Source organism: Gavia stellata, chromosome 2, assembly GCF_030936135.1.
Source record: "Gavia stellata isolate bGavSte3 chromosome 2, bGavSte3.hap2, whole genome shotgun sequence".
Classification (NCBI taxonomy): Eukaryota; Metazoa; Chordata; class Aves; order Gaviiformes; family Gaviidae; genus Gavia; species Gavia stellata.
In genome coordinates, this window is record NC_082595.1 from 109782470 (window position 1) to 109804347 (window position 21878).

The 21878-nt window shown below is 48.8% G+C and overlaps 1 protein-coding gene across 1 annotated transcript; it reads left to right on the forward strand.

Annotated features, from left to right (window-relative positions):
• Window positions 1–1440: 1440 nt before the first annotated feature.
• Window positions 1441–11863, forward strand: FAM167A (family with sequence similarity 167 member A). Its single transcript, XM_009818075.2, has 2 exons — window positions 1441–1818; window positions 11600–11863. The coding sequence occupies exons 1-2, from the start codon at window positions 1441–1443 to the stop codon at window positions 11861–11863; spliced, it is 642 nt and encodes a 213-aa protein (XP_009816377.1).
• Window positions 11864–21878: the final 10015 nt, after the last annotated feature.

Consider the following 21878-nt stretch of genomic DNA (forward strand, 5'->3'; position numbering starts at 1 on the left):
TCTCTGTCGGTGTTTATTTTAAATTTAATCTTCTTACTGAAAAGGTTCGAGGGGCATAATTATGGTCTGGATTTCAAAGTTACACACATCTTTGTGGGTGCAAATAGCAGGGAAAAGAATGGCTGAGTAACTCATACTGCTGTGGTTTAATGCGTCCAGCTAGAAAGCTGCTTAAGTCCTGGCTGGTCTTTCTGGGCACATTACCAGGCAGGCAAAACAGTATTTTGTTTTGTGTTTGACGTGTAGAGGAGAGCTCTGGATCTATTCCTAGCTCAGCCATAGATGAGCATACGACCTTGAGAAAGCCTCTTATCTGATCCTACCAGCAAATGAATGCAGAAGCTGCCTGAGCTTAACTCTTGCGGAGTTGTTAGAGTCTTCTGTCCCACCAGGTCTCATGGAGCCAGGTTTGGTAGGCCAGCTCTAGTTGTGGGCACAGCTTCTCCAAGCCCACAGCCCATGGCAGGAGGAGCTAGGGGTTTTCCCAGGACTCTGTGCTAGTCCTCCACCAGGGTGTTTTCAAGGGGACCATCGGGACCATTCCCAGTGGGCAGATTGGATGTGTCCAGTGATGGAAACCACAAGTCCAAGTCTCCCTGAGCGCAGGCATCTGAACCCAAGCCATGCCAGCACCCCAGTTACTCCTACACTTGGCTGAGGGACCATGCTCCTGCCCTGAGCCTTCTGGACAGGAGCGAGCTGCATCTTATGGCTGCAGATTGGCATCTTTAGCAAACCTAGACCTAAACACATATCTGTAAAACTGGGCAAGAAAAAAAAAAAAGGCTACTTTTTTCCAGCTCTCCTTTTGGCTTAAACTCTTGGGAGGTGTTTGCCTTCTCATACTTTATCTGCCCTGTTTTGCCTAAATGGAAAGATGTAGGATTGCCAGCAAGGAAATCAGCAAAACAGTGCCTGCAGACACCCCAGCGCTCAGCAACAGCCATTGCTGTCTCCAGAGGACATCAGGTTGTGTGATACAGCTCCAGAGAGGTCTGTAAATGTGTCCTGGCCTCCTCTGCAACCCTTTCATGGCCCCTTGAGTTAAGACTGGAGATGTAGGTAACCAGAGCTTCCCTAAAAGCCAGAGCCTGTCTGTTCCTGCCCCAAAAGCAGTCAGATAGCTGAGGTGAGGTAACACTCCCCAGGAGCACCTTGGCACCGTGCCTCTCCCAAAGCCCTCGCTCCCTTCACTGCAGCAGGAGCCGTCTCTCCCTTCCCACTCCCTTTGCCTTCTTAAACTGGAAACCAACCGTCTGTTTTTCTTCCAGGTGTTCATCCAGGGCCAGCGTGGTGCATGAGCAGGAGCCACCACCACGGCTGCTGTCCTCCAAGGAGCTGCGTTTGGCACGACTCAGGAGTGGTCCAGCCCTGAGGGTTTCCCACCTCCATCCCTGGCCCTTTGCAGCACACCCCTATGCCATTTGATTCCCAAAGAGGATGTCTTTACCCAAAATCCAAATAGAAGAGGCGCTGGACAGCACGGACGCCGGCTCTGGAGGTGCTGCTCCTCCTGATGACCACCTGAGGAGCCTCAAGGCATTGACGGAGAAGCTGAGACTGGAGACCAGGCGCCCATCCTACTTGGAGTGGAAGGCGAAGCTGGAGGAGCAGGCATGGAAGAGCCCTCAGCCAGCGGGAGAGGAGGACGAGGAGGCAACCGAGGCCAAAAAGGCCACAGGGGAGACTGTCCCTTTGAGGAAGGTGCAGCTGCATCTCAATGGGAGCCCTGCCCAGGACAAGGTGACTCTTACCTCAGGGAGGATAGGTGGCTTTGAGAGCATTGACGAAGCTTTGACATGGCTCAGGAAGGAACTGGTAAGTGGTTTCCTGTCCCTGTTAGAGAGCACACTTTTTCAAGAGAGGAAAAAAAAAAAGAATGAGGAAACAAGTGACTCCTTGCTCCTACCTGCCTTCAGCCCCAGGTGAAAAGGCAACAATCAATCATTGCATTTTCTGTGGCTGGCGGGAGCAGGAACAGCCCAGGGAAGTGAAAAGATGCACGCCAGAGCATCCATAAACTCAGAAGAGGAGCTGGGCCAGTCCCAGCATCTCTGCTGGGATCCAGCAGGCTGGGGAAATATGGTCACTTGCACTGGTTAGGACTTTGTAGCAGTTTGCCCCCCTCCCCTGCTTCTCTAATTGTATCTCAACACTCAGATGAATACAGCAGGTATGAATACACATGAATATGTGGGCACTGCTGGTGCAATAGCCCTTCTCTGACGTGCTTCACGAAGGGATGCTTCGTCAGGGCTGTAGGAAGGAAGCGTGACTAGATCCATCCCCTGGATCTGCCCTTGCATCTTGTGGCTGTTGGTGGTTTAGTTACTCCCTCAGCGGGAGATTGTATGCTGACCACTGCGTTTAACACTCGTTAGCGGATCTAACCTCCAAGCAATTGCCGAATTCCCTCTTTTTCTTTTTGTTTTTTTAACTCATAACTCACTATAGGTCCTATGGTAACCTGCTTCCCCCAGGTCCTTTCTGCGTGGTGAGATAAGTGCTTCATTTTGCTTCAAACTGTTGTGGAAACCCCTTGTTCTGACCATGTAATATCTCATGAATAACATTCCTTTTTCTGCTGTATGCATGATGCCAGAACCTTATCTCAGATGCCTTCTCACCCAGGTCTTACAGGTTCATCGTCTGTTGAGCCCTGCTTCATTAGAAGCTGGTCCACATTTCTGTCATCCTCCCATCCCAGCCTTGGGCCCTATCTTACACATGTGTTTATTTCTGGTAGTTTCACGGAGAGGAAGACAAGACAAAAATGCTACACCTATGCTAGGAAAATACAGAGAGCCAGGGCATGGGAGCTGGAAGCTCATCTTTTATATGTTGTGGTGCTATCATGGTCTTTGACACAAATTTGGCCTGGGCCAACTAGTGCTGACCCGAGCAGCTCCCAACCTAGCTCAGGAGTCAGCACAGCCTGGGGATCATTCCCAGGAGGAAGAGTGGATGCAACACATCTTTTCGGGAGGCCACGGGAGGTCAATAGGATGGATTGACCAGATCAGGGCAGAAGTTTTCAGGGCTGGAGGATGTGCCCCAGTGCTCCTCACAAGCACAGGAGCAAGCAGACACCAAGACCACACTTCCAGTGATCATTCCCTTCTCCTCACTGGAATGAAAAATCTTTATTATTTGGCCCACATGGCTGGAAACAACTCATGTCGTGTGGCTTTTTTTCTGTTGCTAGTTGGAAGCTTGTCTGTGAGTCCCACCAGCATTTGCAACTGTATTGACAGCAGCAATATTTGCAAGAGGGTCCCAGGGGGCTGGGACAGCACTTGTGGTTCAGATGCACTTGTGAAAATGTTCCTATGTAAATGCTCTGCTTTTGATAAGCACTGAAAGTCTTTGAGGAAAACTTCTCATGCAAAGTGATGAGTAATAGCTTTTAAAAGCTTTTGCTCCAGAGAATTTTTATTTGTCAACTTTTCATTGCTCTTGCTGTCTTTGCCCAGCTACATTGATCTCTAGACAAGTTATTTACAGAGGTGGTTCTGGATATCACAGTTTTAGCGGTTCAGACATTTCTCAGGACCATGGCTTTCACAAGGCAAGTGCAGTGCTTTCAGGAATCCAGGACTATTACGAAGAGTTTTGTGCTGATGTCCTAAAATCACTCAGGTCCTGATCTGAGACCCGAATCTGGGTCCGTGCTTGCAGGTGTGATGCAATCTTAAATTCACAGTGCACTTAATGTAAAACTCAACTCTCAAGATGCCCAAAGACAGTAAGAAGCAGGTTATCCTTCTCAAAGCCCCACATTTTAAGGGTTTGGTTTGCTCTTTCAGTTTCTGCCCATGATGGAAGTATAAATTGTCTCAGAGCCCAATTCTACCCTTTAGACTAGGGTGTGGTATATAAACCACCAGCTGATGAAAACGAAACATTTAAATTAAAGAGGAAAAAGGGCAAAGCAAACCCTAATTGTTCCTCACTTTCCATTTTCCTGCCTCTTAATTATACCAGTCTTTGCTGGATCTGGACGTGACTCATGTAATTTAGAACAATTTCCCCAAAAGAGAAAGCACGCATTTGACTGACCACACAGCTAAATAGCTATGTTGGAGGCACTATTGTTGGGTAAGAGCTGCCAGCAAACAGTGAGAACACAGCGAGGCCATCGCATCACAGGACGCTGGAACAAAAAGATGCATTTCACATGACATTTCAAGGGTGAAACCCAGATTATTTTCAAATAAACAAACAAGCTTCCACACATCCCAACACAGTCAATTTTTTTCCTTATTTATCCCCATGTTGTGATAGCAAAGCAATCAGGAAGGCTTCATAGCGGGATATGGTTATGTCTAAGTTTATATATTTATTTAAGGCAGGAGCCAAGGCTAGGAAGGGCAGCATCCCTCAGACAGCACCCTGCTCAGGGCAGCCAGGCAAGGGGCCAGCACCTCACACCTTGGGTAAGGTCACCCAAAGTGGGCAATCAATCCTTCAGGTCTAGTTTAACGTAGGAGACCATAGACCTGGGAGCACCACGCAACCCAGCCTTGCCCCAAGCAAGTGTGAGTGCCCCAAGCAAGTGTGAGTATCCCAAGCAGCTTTCTGAAGAACATCCAAAAATGATCCAGTAGTCATAGTTGGGGTGAAATCTGCTTCCTCCACGTGGTCCTCCACTGCAGGGTGAATTGTCCCCCACTCTATGCACTCCTTCACAAGAAGTCAATTTAGAGAATGTAGGATTCATCTATCCAATGAAAGGGCAAAAGCTGATGTACATGAAGATTTCTATCCAGGAAAGAAGTACACCACCCCATGTCCTTGTTGAATGAAATGCAATGATGCAGGACATGCAGCTCCATCACCCACGCTGTGCAACCCTCTTCACAGCTACCAGCATGTTTAGGCTGGGTTGTGTCAACAGCATGGCCCCAGCGTGGTTTTGGCTTGTACCAGTCAGCACCCTGCCAAACAGTTACAGCTTCAGGAGTTTGCACATGCTGGGGACTGTTCCCAACAGGCAGTTTGTACGGGACCACCCAATTTTGGAATTAACTCTATCCCAGCCAAAACTAGTATGGGAAGCAAAGTGAATTTAACAGTATGTGTATGCCCAAACTTCTGCTCGGCTGTGGTGCTACAGAACAGTCATGGCATGGGTTAGTTTCCCGGTGAAGTGATAGTCCAGGAGTGTCCAGCTTTTAAATTAAAGTTACTTGTTAAATCTGAAGCCTTACTCCCAGTTCACACAAAACAGGGTCATCCAACGCTGCAAGGAATTTGCCTTCATGTCTCTGGTTCAGGTTCAGCCAGGTTCCGGCTCCTCATGTTCAGAAGTGAAGGACAAACCCAAGGTCTTACTGTGCATCTGCTGTTCTTGGTCTTTCACCCCACATGACCTGTCCCGGGACCTGATTCTGCACATCAAGTCCTGGCCCTGGTTTATAGGACTGACATATGCCCGCTGAGCTCCAGCCAGCCACGTCAGCTGGGACCTGCTGAGAATCTGGCCCCGAGAAGGTGATTTATTCAGACATGCAAACTCCTGCACTTGTTTTTGCGCTGAGAGGCTCTGTGTAGGTGTATGAGCAAATTGCAGCACTCAGCATGTACTGAACTGCCCCAGGGCTGGAACACTTCCCTCCCCAACTCTTCTTGCCTCTTCTCTGCCGTCGTGTTTGCCTTTGTGCTGTCAAGTATGGCTGGTCTTCATCAATGCTGAAAGTAAAGCCATCAACGGCCAGGGTATGGTGACAGACCCAAGGATCAGAGTGGTCAGACAGTATTTTCCTCTTTGTTTTTGAAATTTGTCAGGTTTTACGAGTTCTAAAATTAAGCCCTCAAAGTCCTTTTCCTCCTAAATGTGGTTAAAGAACAAAATGCTGCTATGAACTGGGGCATCTTAGGACAGTTCTGACTGTGTCACAGTAGGAAAATATGCTCTCTGTCTCAAATTCACCAACATTTGGCACTGAAATCTGAGGTGTGTGAGCCAGAATGCAGGAAAGGCTCTTGAAAAGGGACACAAAGATCTGATGCTCTCTCCTGGGAAATTGTAAAACACCTATGTCCCGTTGATCAGACATTTATTATTAAATATTAACTGCTATCATCTCCTTTTGGGATACTGATATCGGCTAACGAGTACTCAAGTGAACTTAAACGACAAGGTGGCACCAAAACAGTCTTGACATGAGTCTCATTGCAGATTGCGCTGTGATTGTTGGGAGATGGAGAGGAGGAGAAGGAGTCTAGAGTATGGATATGGTGATGGAGATTGGCCTGTCTTGGGAGTCCTCTCCTACATAGCAGGTCCAGGAAGGATATCTCTGTATTTGTACTTAAAGCAGTCAAAGGACATGGGCAAAGGCACTGGAGGGGCGTCATCTCTACTGTTAAATTGCTAGAACAGGGGCATAGTTTAGGACCATCCCCAAGGGGCAGTTTGGGTGCAGCCACCTTGTTTTGAAGAGAGAGGGAGTTTCATGGGGTGGTTGTGGATTTATGTGCATAGCAGAGATGTAACTGTAGAAAAAACTGAGAAATTATGTGCTCTTCTCCTATGTAAGTCCACTGAGATGTCCCTCTGTTTGCCTCATTCAGATGCTGAGCTGCCAGGCTTTTTCTCTGGCAGTGGTTTTTGTCCTAGGTACAGCATTCCCAATCCTGAACACGTTTTAGCACCCCCTAATTTAACAAAACCCAGAGGAAACCACCTCCCCCAGGAAAGGTAATATGAAGACTAATTCTGAGGGAGTCAACACAGACTAAACTCAACACTGAAGAAGGGTGAGATTAGGGACCCACGTCAGGCTTTGCATGTGTCATCTGGCAGAGGTATCCCGGACTTCGGTGGTGTGCAACTCCCAGACACTGCAGAAGGAGATTGGATACCTCGTTTGGGGCTGTGGGTTGCACCACGAGGGCATGAGCATCTAAAATTAACCACGGCAGGGTGGCATATGAGCACCTTTGAAGATGAAGCCTCAGAGTAAAACACAGACTTAACTGACTTCTCTGAAGTGTTTGGCAAGGGTCTAGTAACTTCTCCGTGCTTGAATCCAAGTGGCTGCACTCCGTTAGGAAAGCACCAGTTTAGATTTAAATTCCTTCTGATCTTTTGGAAATAAAAAAAAGACTAGCCCCATGGGAGCAGCCACTTCTCCATAGACCATCACCGTGAGCTTCGTAGACCACAGACTGGGATGGGGTCCATGGGGCACTTCTCTTTTGGGAAGAGGTCCCAAGGAGCTCCACACCTCCATGTCATGAGGTGCTCTCTGCTGATATATCCCCCCATAGCAAGGCAGGGAGATGGTCCACTGGCAATGGGAACATTACTGGTCTTCCTCTCTGTGACAAAACAAAGGCAAACTTGAAGCCAAGTCTAGGCTACACCTTGAGCTACTTCGACCTATTTGGGCTAAGCCACCTAGACTGGACAGCAGGCAAAGATGCATCCAAAACTTTCTCTCCCTCCCCCATATTAAACATCCCTGGGAGATTCTGAGACTCCATCCAAACAGAAAATCCTTCCTGGGTTCATAAGGCTTTGGGCCTCTGTGGTCCAGCTTTATGATTCAGCCTAGGAGCTGCAGTAGCTCCTCTGCCAGGAATGACCTGGGTTTGGTTCGCCCTCCCACCTGGGGAAGTTCAAACCAGCAGCTTGTCCATCCCAACAGCATGCTCTGACCATGCAGATGAAAGGCAGCTCTTCGCCTGCTGGAGCTGGGCATGCAGAAAGAGGCAGAGTGTGTTAAAAAGTGGTTTGTGTGAGCAAGACATACCTGAGGCTGTTCCTGCATTTGGCATGTGCGATTCGAAAGAAGCAAAACGCATGGCTTCTGCTGGATGCTCCTCATGGGTTTCTCCAGGACATTACACAGAGTGTGTGGGATTATGCTGTTGTCCCACACAGATGAACTGGTGCATCCAGTTACTTTGTGGGCACTGGCCCTGTGAGTGAACTGTGTAAACCAAAAACCCACGGCTTCCCGTGATGTGGCCCCTGTAATCCCATTATTTCTTTCAAGGAAGCTTTGTGGAGCTCTGCTGACCTGACAATGGTCCTTTAAAAAGAGATCGTTCATCATTTCTAGTGATGGTTTGGTCCTCGGCATGGGACAGATTGAATGTTTCCAGCACTCATGAGGAGCCTCTGGGAAAGGGAAGAATGAGAATTTTTGGGTTCTGACCCAAATTCTGCTAATATTCTGGGTGGTTTTGAACAAAGCAGGGTTTAATGGGACAAGTCCACGGAGAGAGGACAGAGTGTTTGCATCTTGAGCCAAGCCCCAGTGATGACTGGGAAGAGCGAGAGAGGCTATGCCCTGCAGAGCAGCCCACCCTTCCTGCCCACAGTGGGGCCTTCCGTGCTCTGCCCCCTGCCCAGTTGTCACCCCATGGACCCACCTCCACAGGACCTGTCACCATGAAAAGAGCTCCCAAGCCCTCAGAAAGCAAAGGCAGGCTCCCAAGGGGCGCAAGTGGGGACAACCCTCATTCTCTGTGCCATCTCCTCATTGTGCACGTCATCCTTTAGTCAACCACTGCCAGGCTTTGTTCCTCACCCATCCACCTTTCTTTCCTGGAGGACAGAGAAGAGCTTTAGCCCCCTGGGAAAGCCTTGGCTGATGGTGCACATCTAACAGGTCACCCCTGCTTCCCTGTTCAGCCCCAGAGCACAGCTAGGCAGGGCCGTGTCTAAGATGGTGTCACAGCCTAGGTGATCAATGTAGATGGGTAGTGGTTTTGCCCCATGACGTGTTGTCCCCTCCCTACAGTCCACGTGCCTGTGGAAGCGGCTGGTTTGGCTAACGTCAGGGTCAGCAGGTCTGATGGGGGTAAGGAAGGGTGACTGGAGATTGAGCACCTGAAGGACGTGCCCTGGAGAGCTTTGTCTTCCAGCTTGTGTGAAAGCAAGACAGCTTCCTCCAAAGACAGGGAAAGCAAGAAGCAGTCAAAAAGTGGAAAGCTGGCTTGCAAGGGAAAAATAGCAATTTCCAAGTCGCATCCCTCTCCACAACGGCCTTGTAATTCATTTTTAAACCCTTTTTGGTGTTGCTTTGTTTTTTAATCCCACATTCCTCAAATCATTTAATGAAAGCATTTGTGGACATTTCTTATGTAGCTTGATAAACTGACAAGAAAGAATGACCAAGGGTCAGTTCAATAACACCCACGATAGCCTTCCTGATAAAATGTCAAGTTGCAGCATTCATTGTGAAACAGGGAAAAATATTGACAAAATTAATTTTTTTTCATTGCAACCCATGTGGGAGAAGAAAAACCTGCCAAATGGCATTATTCTGCTGGAGGTACAGGCTACAAGGTCTGCAAGGAAAGAGTGTTTCTCTGAAGAAGGTAAATGGCCACAACCCTGCCAACAATTCGAGAGATACTTCACACGAGAGAGAAAGGGAGAGAGAGATTCACTCTGAGATTTGTACAAAGGTGACTTAATCCTCTCCAGGCAACCGAGCTGGAGTCCAATTGCTGGCTGAGAGCGCCAGGCAAGGTTTTCCAGGGTGCCTCCACGGTGCAGGAGTGAGAAAAGCCTTGCTTGGCTTGGATTAACTTTCATTATACTCATGTCAGCTCTCGGCTTAGGCTCTGAGCACAGCATTGTAAAGGGCTTCCCAACAGCTGCAGAAAAGAGCTGGAGCAGAGCCAGGCTTCCCTTCAAGCCCTTCAACCTCCTAAGGTGGCTGCTTCACCTTGCTGTGAGACGGGCAATGCTGCAAGGGACAATCCCGATGTCTTTGGAGGCATTGCCTGGAGGAGGAGGGACTGTGCCACAAGCTAGAGGAGCCCCGAGGCTGCTCTGTTTGACAGCATTGTTGCAGCAGCCCATGCATCAGGCATCAGAAAGGTCGTATGTAGAAATACCAGGGCCACCTGCGGAGCCTCCCAAGGGGAATTTTCCCTCCTCCCTTCCCTTCTGCAGTTTCATGTACAAGACACCAGATCAGGAATAAATTTACTCCCGCACCCCCAGAGCTACATCTGTACTTGTAAACTAAACAGCTCATTTTCAGGCCTGGAGGCAAACTGATACGGTTTGACCATGTCCATGCTGCTAAAATCCAGGCAAGGTGGCTGTATCCCAGTTGCCTACTGGAGATGAATCCCTCTGTGTTAACTCCTGAAGAATGCCTGTGGGGAATTGCTTAGGACTGTGAGAGCTGGCCTCAGCTCAAAGGATGCCGGGACCTCGCTTGCAATCAGGTGGAGAGACTTTGGTGCAATGCACTATTTAACGTATTACTCTAGATGTAGTCTGGGTCTGTTTCTGAGCTCGTTCAAACCAAGAAACCGGTGACGCAAATCGAAAGAGTGAGGTAAAGGATGGATTTGGGGTCAGGGCAGCTCCACCGTGCTGCTGGAGATGAGCTCAGGGCATCATCATCTCATGCACTGGGAAGTCAGTGAGGACAGCACATACCGAGGGAGACTTTGAGAGGGAAAAAAAACACCAAACAAAACAAAATCAGGAGCCTTGGTACCAAGGGGCTCCTTATAGTGCCAGTTCGTGTGCTGCGATGGAGGCAACACCAGGGAAGGAGGCAGGACATGGCATCGGGGCAGATGTAGGACTGTTTTCCAGCCAGTTTTGCTCCCTCCTTGTCTCCAGTAGTTACAGAGAGATTTAAGCCGCAAGGTTTGCTAAAAGCTGTTCGGCTTCTCTCCCACCACTCTCTTTTCTTTGTGGCTTGTGGTTTGTTGCTTTTCTGTCAGGAGGGAAATGGGGTGAAATGTGGGAATTGTCTTCTTGGCATCTGCTGTTCTAACTCTACCTCCTGTTCCCCAGACAAAGGCTGATTCTTGCACCAAGTGTTCACCTCCTTCCTTCACCACCCCCAATATCCTGTGGCAATAAATTTTCTGCTTAATTATAAGTTGGAATTAAAAAAAATGAAAAGCTCTTTTCTTTCATCACTTCTGAATCTTCCACCTTCTGAAGTGAGGTGCCAGGGGAGGAAAAAACCCTCCGAAACACTTAACTCATTAGCCTGCGGGATAGTTGTTCTCTCTCCTGTGGGAACACGTGGAGGTCCCATCCCAAAAGGAACTTCAAATCAGCAAGATAAGCCACGGGGGATGCGGAGCACCGCGTTCCCGGCTGTTGTGAACCAGCTCTGATTTACGCTGGCTGGAAACCCCAGCCAAGTATTTGGGGATTGGTTCTCTGGGGTTCTTTTAATTGATCCTTTCCAACTCTAATTGCTGCTTCTTACTGTGGCAGCTCCCTTATGAACAAAATGAATTTGGGCTTTGCTTGAGGTTGAGATGGAGGCTATGAAGCCTGCACTGACGGATACCTAAGCCACCAGCCTTGGCATGGCTGGCTTTAATTCTAGTTTCCTGCTGCTCCTGAAAACCTGAGCAGGCACAGACTTCCTGAATGCTAAAAATTTACCATTCTGAGGTGGTATTTGACAGGGATGCATTGCTGGCTTGGAAGACCCTGTCTCCTTCCCATTTCTTTGCAACGGGCTAGCACCTCTAAACGAGTTACATTTCCAATGATTTGGTGCAGCCTCTAGCAGGGAGCAGCACGATGAGCAAATTTGCTGTGCCTTTGCCAATACCCTCTTCCCTCCCCACCCTCCATCTTGTGTTTCAGGCAGAAATGCGCCTGCAGGACCAGCAACTGGCAAGGCAGCTCATGCGCCTTCGCAGCGACATCAACAAGCTGAAGATCGAGCAGACCTGCCACCTGCACCAGCGCATGCTCAACGATGCCACGTACGAGCTGGAGGAGAGGGATGAGCTCTCTGACCTCTTCTGCGACTTCCCCCTCGTGAGCTCCTTCAGCCTCTCCACGCCGCTCAAGCTTATCGGGGTCACCAAGATGAACATCAACTCCCGCCGGTTCTCGCTGTGCTGAAGGGGGGAAGAAGAGGGAAGGATGGGGGAGAAAGAGAGAGAGGACTGGGCAGTGCCAGGGCTCTCTCCACCTGACGGCTGAGTGAAAAGAGGCCAAAGAGGGACAGAGGGAGCAGGAGCAAACAGGGAACCCACAGCTGGTCTTGGTGGCAGGGTAGAGCAGCAGAGCTGGGCACCGAGACGGCCCAGAGATGCTCATCGAGAGACAGGCCCTGCATAGAGGAAGCGTGGAGAGCATTTGAACCTGACATGTGCACTTAGCCTGCTCCTTTGCGAAGTCCCTTCTCCTTCTCTTCCCCCTACACTAACTAAGAGGACGCAGCTCCAGTGTGGTTGTTTGTACTGAAAAGTCAAAGGAGGGGGTCAAAGATCAGCCACAAAGCAAAGCAAAATCCCTTTTCCCTTCCCCTTTACCTCCTGCCAGGCTACAGCCATCTCTTCAGCCATCTCTCTCCCCCCGAATGTCTCCTTGGGCATCAATCCTCAGCCTCTGCTGGCCCAAGCACAGGGTCCATGGGGCTATTTCAGGTGGGAGGCTGATTTCCAGTGGAAAGGAGCCCTCCCAGCACATAAGGGACCATGGGTTAAATGGTATACAGCCTGGTATACAGCCCCAAGAAGTGGTGAGAAGATGTGCTTGTTGACTTGCTCCGTTGAGTCCAGTGTACTCCAGCTTAATTTTGCCTGTGGTATAGATTATGGACAGATCATTGACACATTTTTATAGAGACTACAGCCAGCCAGAAGTCGCCTCTGTGCCCTAGAAGTTATACCCAGAGCAATATGTGTTCCTGATTTTGTCAGCAGTGGCCACAAGACACCATGTGGTTATCCCTGCAAGCAGTAAGGCAAGGAAGGTAACTTACACCCAAGACATCTCATATCAGAGAAATCACCCCAAGGCTGACATTCTCGCAACAGCAGCACCAGCAAATCCTGGGTCCTCTGTAGCAACACACATCCATCAGTGAAGGGAACTTCAAGAGGAGAAAAGGGACTTTTGTGTAATGACCATACAGTGTGACTAAAATAAAAGGGACAAATATTGCTGCGATGAGCTGTGGACCTGCAGCAAACACATGGGATTCCCTCCTTGCTCGACAGTATTGAAGACGGATGCTATATTTTCTTGCCTTTCAGTGCACGCAGCTGCACACCTGCCTGTACATGGCACGGAGGGCAGAGACACCCATGGTGTAGCCCAGCAAGGGCAGGGGACTCAAGAGGTCTAGACATGGCAATCTTGGGACACCTGGCACCCCAGACAGTGTCTAGAGCGAGGGTGGGTGCCTCTAGGCTCTCCCTCCTGTGCCGACACCTCTCCTGGCCATGTCAGAGAGGTGCAATCTCTCAACCCGTTGCCCCAGCCCAACTCTGCTCTCCACCATGTGCCCAAGCAGAGAGCTCTGCGGCTGAGTGAACGTGATTGCATCCACGCAGCACCAGCCCAAGCCCTGGGGACGAGCAGGAGATGCAAGCCAGTGCTGAGCTGAAAGCTGTGTGACTGTGTTGATTTGCCTGTACCTGACTGCATCTGTAAGCTCTGTGTGTGTGTGCATAAGTTGTTTTGTGTGTGCATGTGAGCCCGCAGGATGCCTCTCTCGGGAGGTTGAGTGGTGGACCCGTGTCTTTGTTTCCAAAAGTGACGTGAACCAGAGGCCGATGAGACTGCCGAGCCTGGGAAGATGCAATGAGTTTCCAAGACTTGGGGTTTCCACAGAAAGCTTAGGTCGATGCAGAGAAGACAAATAATTCATCTGCCTCCAAAGGTCTCCATGGGAGGAACAAACTAACATCATGAAGGGGTTCATAGCCACATGAGGCTGGGGACTGACAGGGGACTCTGGAACTGCGTTCAGTCCTCTATCTCACATAGCACATAACCCCTCGGCGATGCCTCCCACTCCACATCAATACTCACTGAGTATCATTTCTTTCTGCTAAGGAAGGAGGTATTTTGGGCACTGGAGCTCTATCAATACCAGTAAATTAATCAGTGCCATGCCTGGGTGTTGAATCTTGTGCTGCCCAGGTGGTGAAGGTTTAATTGGGTTGTGGCCAGACTGTTAATTGGCCTCCGGATAAGACAACCAGCCACGGTGCCATTTAGTTTATTAGTAGAGAAATAGCCTTATTTCCCCATGAACATATTGAAAAAGAAAAAAAAAAAAAAAACCTCATTAAAATTCTTCTTTGTTTACTTTTTTAATAAAAAAAAATCAATTCATGTCCCACATGTTGATTTTCAGAGGCATTTTCCATCAAAAGATAGCAGTGATGACTTTTCAGTGAAAATAATGCCTTGGAAGAGGAAGACTGGTTCTCTCTAGGATCAACTAGAGTTGACTATAGGGTGGACCTGCCTTTGGGCTCTTGTCTGGTAGCAGAAGGTTAGTACAAGCACAGTCTTAGGAGGTCATTATATGTGGCATTAGAAATATCAGATGTCTGGGTTCCAGACATGTATTTTCTGCATTGTGGGATGGGGGATGGTTATAACTGCCAGCTGTTCGTTGAAATGCACAATTTTATAATTATAAAATTATGTCTGTATTGATTTCTGCCTCTGGTCTCTTTACTGTGTTCAGTGTCTCCAGCTCTGTCTGGGCAGTGGTGGGGTAAGCACCAGTCTGGTGTGTTCAAGGTTTACAGGTGTGCAAGGTTTCCAGTCAGGTTTCTCTATCCATACACATCACTGGGACACCTCTATGGCTCCATCAGTAATTGCTTTGCCTTACAGTCTGGAGGAGATGGCAAGAAATTAAGGTGGAAACACTTATTACCTATTTGGACAAAAATGTATGGGAAAGAAAGCCAAAAAAACCAAAACCCACTCTTTATGTTAGGTGCTGTTTTGTTAGTAAGCCACTGAGTCAAAAGTGGGTCCAGGCACTTAAAAATATATCAGGCTAGGGAAGAAAAATAAATAGAAATATGTCTGATTTTTGCTGGACTTTTTGTTTAAAAAACCTGAGTCATCCAAAGGTTGGGTGGGCTTTGAGAAACATGAGTTCAGCTCACTGGTCCCACCACAAAATTCCCCGAAAGGAGCCACCAGGTCTCAGCTGTGATTCATGCCTTCGAGTGCCAGTTCCTCTCCTCGTACAAGTGTCTTAGAGCCACGTCCCCTTTCCTAGGTGGCCTACAATGCCTGCAGAGAAAGGCTGGTGACAACCAAGGTTGATGTTTCTGGGGGTCCATCCTGAAAATACCCTTTAATGCAACTAGATGTGTGGACCACCGAATCAAGGCCGGGGTATCTTCATCTGGAGCACCAGTGGCATTGTGGAGGTGGCTGCCACTCCATCTGTTTGAAGCAGGGATCTACTGGACATTGATTTAAGGGTTTTCCAGAGCCACCCAGCAGCGAGACATGTTCCTCGCTGAAATTAAAGAGCAAGCTTGAGACTAGTCCATGTGAATAATTAACTGCATTTTTAATTTAGATGGCCGGACTGGAAGACCACGGATTTCCTCAGGCTAACTAGAAGACCAAATTTCAGATTTTTTCTTGCCCCAAAAAGCTCACATACACGCAAGTTTTGGATGGGGGGAGTCAGTCTAGCATTTTAATTGGTTACATTTTTCTTTTACTTAAAACAGTTCTAAAAATCTTAATTTAAAACTGAAACCATTAGCACCTCATTTTCATTCAAACATTGTTTTGTAATGAACAGTCAAAATATTTTCCCTGAAATAGCCTTAATGAAACTTCTCCACTTTCTCTCTTTAGTGGGTATCAGCTATTCATTCAGCTAGACCCAATTCCTGAAGTTTTAGTCAACGCAAAGCTCTCTATATTTTTCAGCATGAAGAAATCAGTTAAAAATTAATTGGCCCAGCGTGATTTCTGACTTCCTTTGGGTCAATTAAGAGGAAGCACAAAGCAATTTTGCACATTTTAACTTCTGGTCAACTGGCCATGCTCCCTGGCATGGTCTGCCGCCATGTACTAATGGAGAAGACCTTGCTCGTCTGTCACAGCTCCAATGCAGCAATAAAGAAAAGGGTCATTGTTCCTAGGAGAGTGTCTCATTCCTCACTCTTTTGGGCACTGTGAAGTGCTATTGTATAATCAGTAAGCAATTTGTATTTTGCCGTCTCCCACAACTGCCTCCATAGAACCCTTAACGAAATTCAATAGAGATATCATCACAGAAATGCACAGATAGGTCCCACTTACACCGGGAAAGCCAGGGAATGACATGTTTAAGGACTTAAAGACTGAGTTTTTAGAGTGCCTCTGCTATCACAGATATCACAATCTAACGTCTTTTTATGCATACATCTGAAAAAAAAAAAAACCCAGCTGGAGTACTCCCAGCACCTTGTATTTTTTTTTCCTTTTTCACAGACTGATGCTGTCTGCTAAGTGCATTTTATTTTAGATCAAAGAAGACAGAAATGGGGGGTAACAAAAAAAAAGGATTGCAAGGAGGAAGTGGCAGGCTACACACTGAAACCAGAATCAGACTCGCTTCCCTTGCTGCATATTTTACAACCAAGTGCCGTGTCTGAGGAGATACACACAAGGGAGTGAGGCATCTCAAAACCTCGGGGAGACATCACCCCTTGGGCATTGCTTATAGCCCAGCCGGCGTCCAGAGGAGCCATGCAGCAGCCCAAAGGAGGAGCGGCACCGAAAGATGTGCAAACTGCTCCTGAAATCCTCACCGGTCTCCATGCTACCCAGGAAATCTGGAAAGATGAATAACACCGGCACCTCCCTCCCCTCTCCGACCAGGAGACATCCCTGAGCCTCAGATTGACCACGCTCACTCATGTGAAGCTGAGCCCCAAACTGCAATGGTTCGATGTGGATTTTAAGGTAAGCGATGACCAGATTTGGGGCAAACTCTTGATTTCAGGCTTTCATCTCTCATCCTTTCAATCTATTTTACGAAGAAGGACCAAGACACCAGCTCCATGCACCCATCATTCAGAGCAGCCAAGACCTGGACTTGTCCCATCCTTGCAAAAGGCAGACGGTGCAGAGTCCCTGTGGTGCGATCCTTGGGGCAGCCAAACCATCCTGGTCACTGCTGCCTTCAGCATCTCAGTGATGTGCTGCAACACACTCTGGGTCAGCCACTGTGAGAGGTCTGCAATGCCCAAGCCCTGAGATGTTGGTGGAAGATGCCCAGTGCTTCACCACTGCCCCTTCCCCGACACCCCCTTTTCGCTGGTGGCTGTCTCACACCCCCTCACCCCCCCCCCCCCGCCTGCTCTCGGAGGGAGGAGGAGGAGGATGGGGGCTATTACACAATGTTTTTGTTCCACTGACAATTTCCCTCTGCCAGTTGGAACAGGCTGCTCATAAATTGCAGCTTTCTGGAGGGGTTTCAAGAACTTTGCATTCTTAGATCATTGTCTCTCCTCCCCGGGAACAACGGGGGTAGGAAGGAGCTGCTCCAAAAATGCCATGTGCTACGAGGGGATTTCTTTAGGATGAGGATTGCTCGGGGAGGAAGGAGTTTCCCCCAACTGCTTTAGCTTGCAGTCTGGGTAGCTTAGGAGGCAACTCCAGGAAACAGGAACGCCGTTAACAGTGCTCTGTGGAGATCTGCAAAGGTCAGCTCCTTCCTACCACCTCAGAAAAGCAGTTAGACCAATTATCCTCTGATCATAAGGTGGAAAATGAGATATGGGATGCCCCATGCTGTGGCTGCTCAGTCTGAGATACAGCCAAGGACCTTCTGGTCTTTCAGATGTGAAGACCTTGGCATGCTCAGCATGTTCTTTGCCACTGTGGAAGCTGCTGGGACTGGGCTTTTAGACAAAAGCCAGTCCTGCAGGTAAGTTAAAGTTGGAAGCCTGTTGCAAGGCTTTTAACCAAATCAGAGGGATCGAGTTCTTAATGCTATTAAGCTCATCCTGTGAAAGCAGCAGCTTCTTAGACTGCCCTGTTCCCCTTCCCATGCAGCTTTGGTGGCTTTGGCACGTGGCTTGCCAAGGGTTAGCTCTGCCTACTCGATTGTCAGCGAGCATGGTGTTGGCCCAGTCCAGGTAGAACTGACTCAAACAGCTGGCAGGTCTGGCTCAGGAGTTAGTGTAAGCCAGGGACTATCCCCAACAGGCAATCTGGGTGCAGTCACCTCTTTTTGGGGTATGAAGATTTAACCATATGAACCTGTCTGGGCCATACCAGTTGGTTTCATGGACAGAGTGGGGACCTTGGTGCTATTCAGTTCACCAATAGAGATGCAACATCTGCATGAAGAAACGCAGTCAGGACAGTGTGCAATAAACCTTTCTAATAAAGCGACAATCACTAATGACTCATAAGTCTTGTGAAGGACAGTTCCCTAGTGCACTTTTAAGCCAAGGCTGTAGAGACAAAGTTTTCTTGATTCATGACATACAAACTTCCCACCCAGAGGTAGGATCACTCATTCGGAGGGCAACAACAAGAGCTACAGCTCTACCAACAACCAGGACCCATTCTCTGACCTAAGGCCAAGTGACCAATCTGGCTGAGTCCATATTATTAGCTGCAAAACAGGACAGCCACGGCCAAACTAATCTTAGGAATGGTCCCTGACCCAGTCAAGCTCCCCAACCTTGCCTGGGGATTGTTGTCCCATGCCTAAACCATGCCAAGGACTGTGATGACCACTGAACAGTTGAACTCCAGTGCCTGGAAACGCTCCTCAGCCATTTGGTTTGCTAGCACAAACATAGCCACAGCACAAAACCTAGCAAAGTCCTAAAGTTGTTCTTCCCTGCTTGGATCTCTTCTAAGGCCACCCAGCACGGAGGACCCCAGTCCTCTCAGATCCTCATGGGAAAGCTTAGCCAGCTTGTTAAGAAAAGTAACTATAAAATCTTAATTATCATCATTAGCTGCCAGGCTGCTCTGAGTGGTGGTCCCAGGGATGCCAGGAAGGCCCCTAGACAACTTGGTAACATTTATCAGATGGTTCCTTGTCATGTAGGAGTAGAGGACGGTGGAGGGAGGATGCGCCAGGGGCCCTATGGGGAGGAGCAGCAGCCTCTAGCACCTCTCCGAAGGATGTGTTGTGGTGTTCCTGGGAATCCCTCCTGCAGGCAAAACCCAAAAAAACATAAGGAAATGAAAGATCCCGCACTGTATCCCCTGAGTGGGATCAGCCAGGGTGCCACACAACAGCCAAGCTGAGCCCCTGCCCTGGGCAAAGGGGAAGGCTTCAAGCAAGGGGCTGAATATATATAGGCAGCCACACTGCCTGGGAACAGCCCTTCTTTGGGTTTTTCACCATTGTCCTATCCATTTGTTCCCCATTTTCTTATCCAGAGGAAGGAAGGCTCCCCTGAGCTGAGTCTAGTTTGAGACTAACCAGGTCAGAAGGGGCATGAGCTGGTTCAGTGGTCAGGGCAGTCCCCAGGAGCGTGGAAACTCTGGATTTCTCTCCACTTCTGTGCCCTCACCAGTGACTGTTTAATGCAAAACATACAGAGAGATGGAGCCAGCTAGCCGGGCTTGCTCAGCTTGAACCAGCCACAGCAAGCCCAGGTTCCTGCAGGATCCCTTTGTCTTCCTCATGGTTGTCCAGCTATTCCTTTGGGATGAGCAAGGGCGGGGACTAACCTCGGTGCATGGAAGCCTCGAGATTTGTCATGTATCACAGTGCAAGGTGAAATTTGCCCCATCGTTTGTGGTTTCTTCCCTGTTTCAGGATTCTGGCAGAGAAGGAAAGGATTTAATACCAGGACTTTAGTAATCAGGGGTTTCTTCATATTCCCGAAATGCAAGCCTTCTTCCTGGCCTCAATTAAAAGTCATTGCCACCGAAAAAGAAAAGCAGACTCCTTTGTACACTCTCTCTCTCTCCCTGAAGTCCCATACCTGTTTCTGCAGAGCAACTTGTACACCAGCCTCCATAGAACCATGCTCTGTAGCTTGGGGTCCCTGGGCCCCTGTCACATATCCAGAAATTAATTCCTGGAGGATATGCTTCATGATCTTTCCAGGGCCGCAGGCTAGGCTGACCGCTATAGCTCTCCACATCCTCATTTTTCCCTTTCTTAGGACGTGTATAATGCTTGGGGACACCTGATGGGTGGACAGAGGCCAGTGGTTTTTTGTTGATGACAGGCAGCAGCCTCACAATCGCATCAGAGAGCTCTATCAGAGCATCATTAGGATGAATCTCATCCAGTTGCATGGGTGTAAATACATGTAATTTCACTAAATAGTCCCTAACCTTTTTCTTCCCCACTGCTGGCTGCTCTGCTACCCAAATGCTGTGCAGAAGCTTGGAGAAAATCTGACCTATAAAAACTGAGGCAAAAAAGGCATTCAACCTTTTCCATAATCATCCATCACTAGGCTATTCCCCCATCCACCAATCAACCTACATTTTCCCTGAAGTACGCTGTTAAAATACTTGCAAACCCCCTTTTTGTTGCTCTCAGCATCTCTGGCCAGTCTTTGCTCCAGCTGGTCTTTAGGCCTTCTGCTTTTATCCCTAAGTACCCAAGCAATGCATTTGCACTCTTCTTTCATTTTCTCTCCTTATTTCCATTTCTTGTATGCTCCCTTTTAGAAGCTCGGTTCGCTAAGAAGCGTCTTAATTAGCCAAGCAGGCTTTGTGCTGAAATTCCTGATTTTCATGTGCAAAGGCAGGGTTTGTTCCCAAGCTTTGAATAAGTTTTCTTTAAAAAAATCAACCAGCTGTCTTGGACACCTTCTCCCCTCATAGCAACCTCCCAGTTCCCTAAATAAGCTGAAGACAACTCTCCTGAGGTCCGGAGTCCTCAGTCCACAGCTTGCCTTCGCAAGCTTCTCTCCAGACGCAAGCCCAGCCATCTCACAGCTACAAGAGACCAAGCTGCCACCCCCGACCACAATTACCCTCCACCCCTCCACATTTATGAGCAGCAGGTCAAGCACAGTGATGGACGTGGCCAGGCATTGATCAAGGACAATGCCTGAGACAATGCCTCAATGAGCTTGAAAGTTAGCGAGGGGAAGGCAAGGGTGGTAGTTAAAGACAGACTAGAAAACTGGGTTAGAAACAGGGCCAGTCCTGCTCTCGCTGGAACTGGCCTGGATCCCGTCCAGGTGCCAACCTACCTGCTTGCTAACCCCCCTCCAGCCTTTTTTCCTTCTCTCCCATTCGATGACCCAAGCGTGGCAGGGTGCGATTGACTTTATGCCTGGGGTTTTCTGCATGGTTTAGCTACATTAGTTAAAACCTGGATGGGTTCATCACGCCAGCTCCACACAAATGTGCATGCCAACGCAGAGGAGAGGGGTAGGAAGGAGGGGACAGCATCAGGAGCCCTCAACTCCTCAGCACCAGCTTGTGCTGCTCGTGGAGCTACACGTTATGTCTAACTAGCAAGGAAAACACAGCCAAGGACGAGCCCCACAACCAGCCCCGTGCCTCTGGGCATGTCCCAGCAGTGCTTTCCCAAACCACACCTGGGAACTGATGGTAGCATGGGCTGGTCTCCAGCAGCAGTCTGACACAGCTGCCGTGCTGGGGGAGGAAGGATGTTTAGCTACAGGTATGGATGTCATCATACAGATGATATCATCTCTATCACGCCACTCGGTTCTCGAGACCAGAGGATAGTTCCTGACCTGTTTTACTTACTAGCATAGATGTAGTTACAGAGCCTGAATTCAGGGTCTTGCATTTGCCAAAGGTGCGACTGCAATGCTTCAGCCGATGCTTGTGGCAAGTGGGATTTGCAGAAGCTCCCTCCCGAAGCACCAGACCAGCCTGTGTTTCCTTTGCCTGGCCAGACATCTGGCCCAGCCTGGCCAAGGACTTAGCTGCCGTAAGGAGCACAGGGACATGCTTTTCTCCTGATATCATGCTGCCTTCCTTTTCCCTTGCTCTAACCGGTGTGAGAGTCTGTCTCAAGCCTGGCCATCGGCATCACAGCCCGTAGGGAATGAGGCTTTTGATGCGTTCAAGCCCGGCAGATCTGAGAGATGCCATCGTGGCTCAGCCTCCCACCCCTCCGAGCTTAGCTCGCCTTTCTTTCCTAGCAGTGCCCTGTGGAGAGTGTTTACTCCTGCCTCCC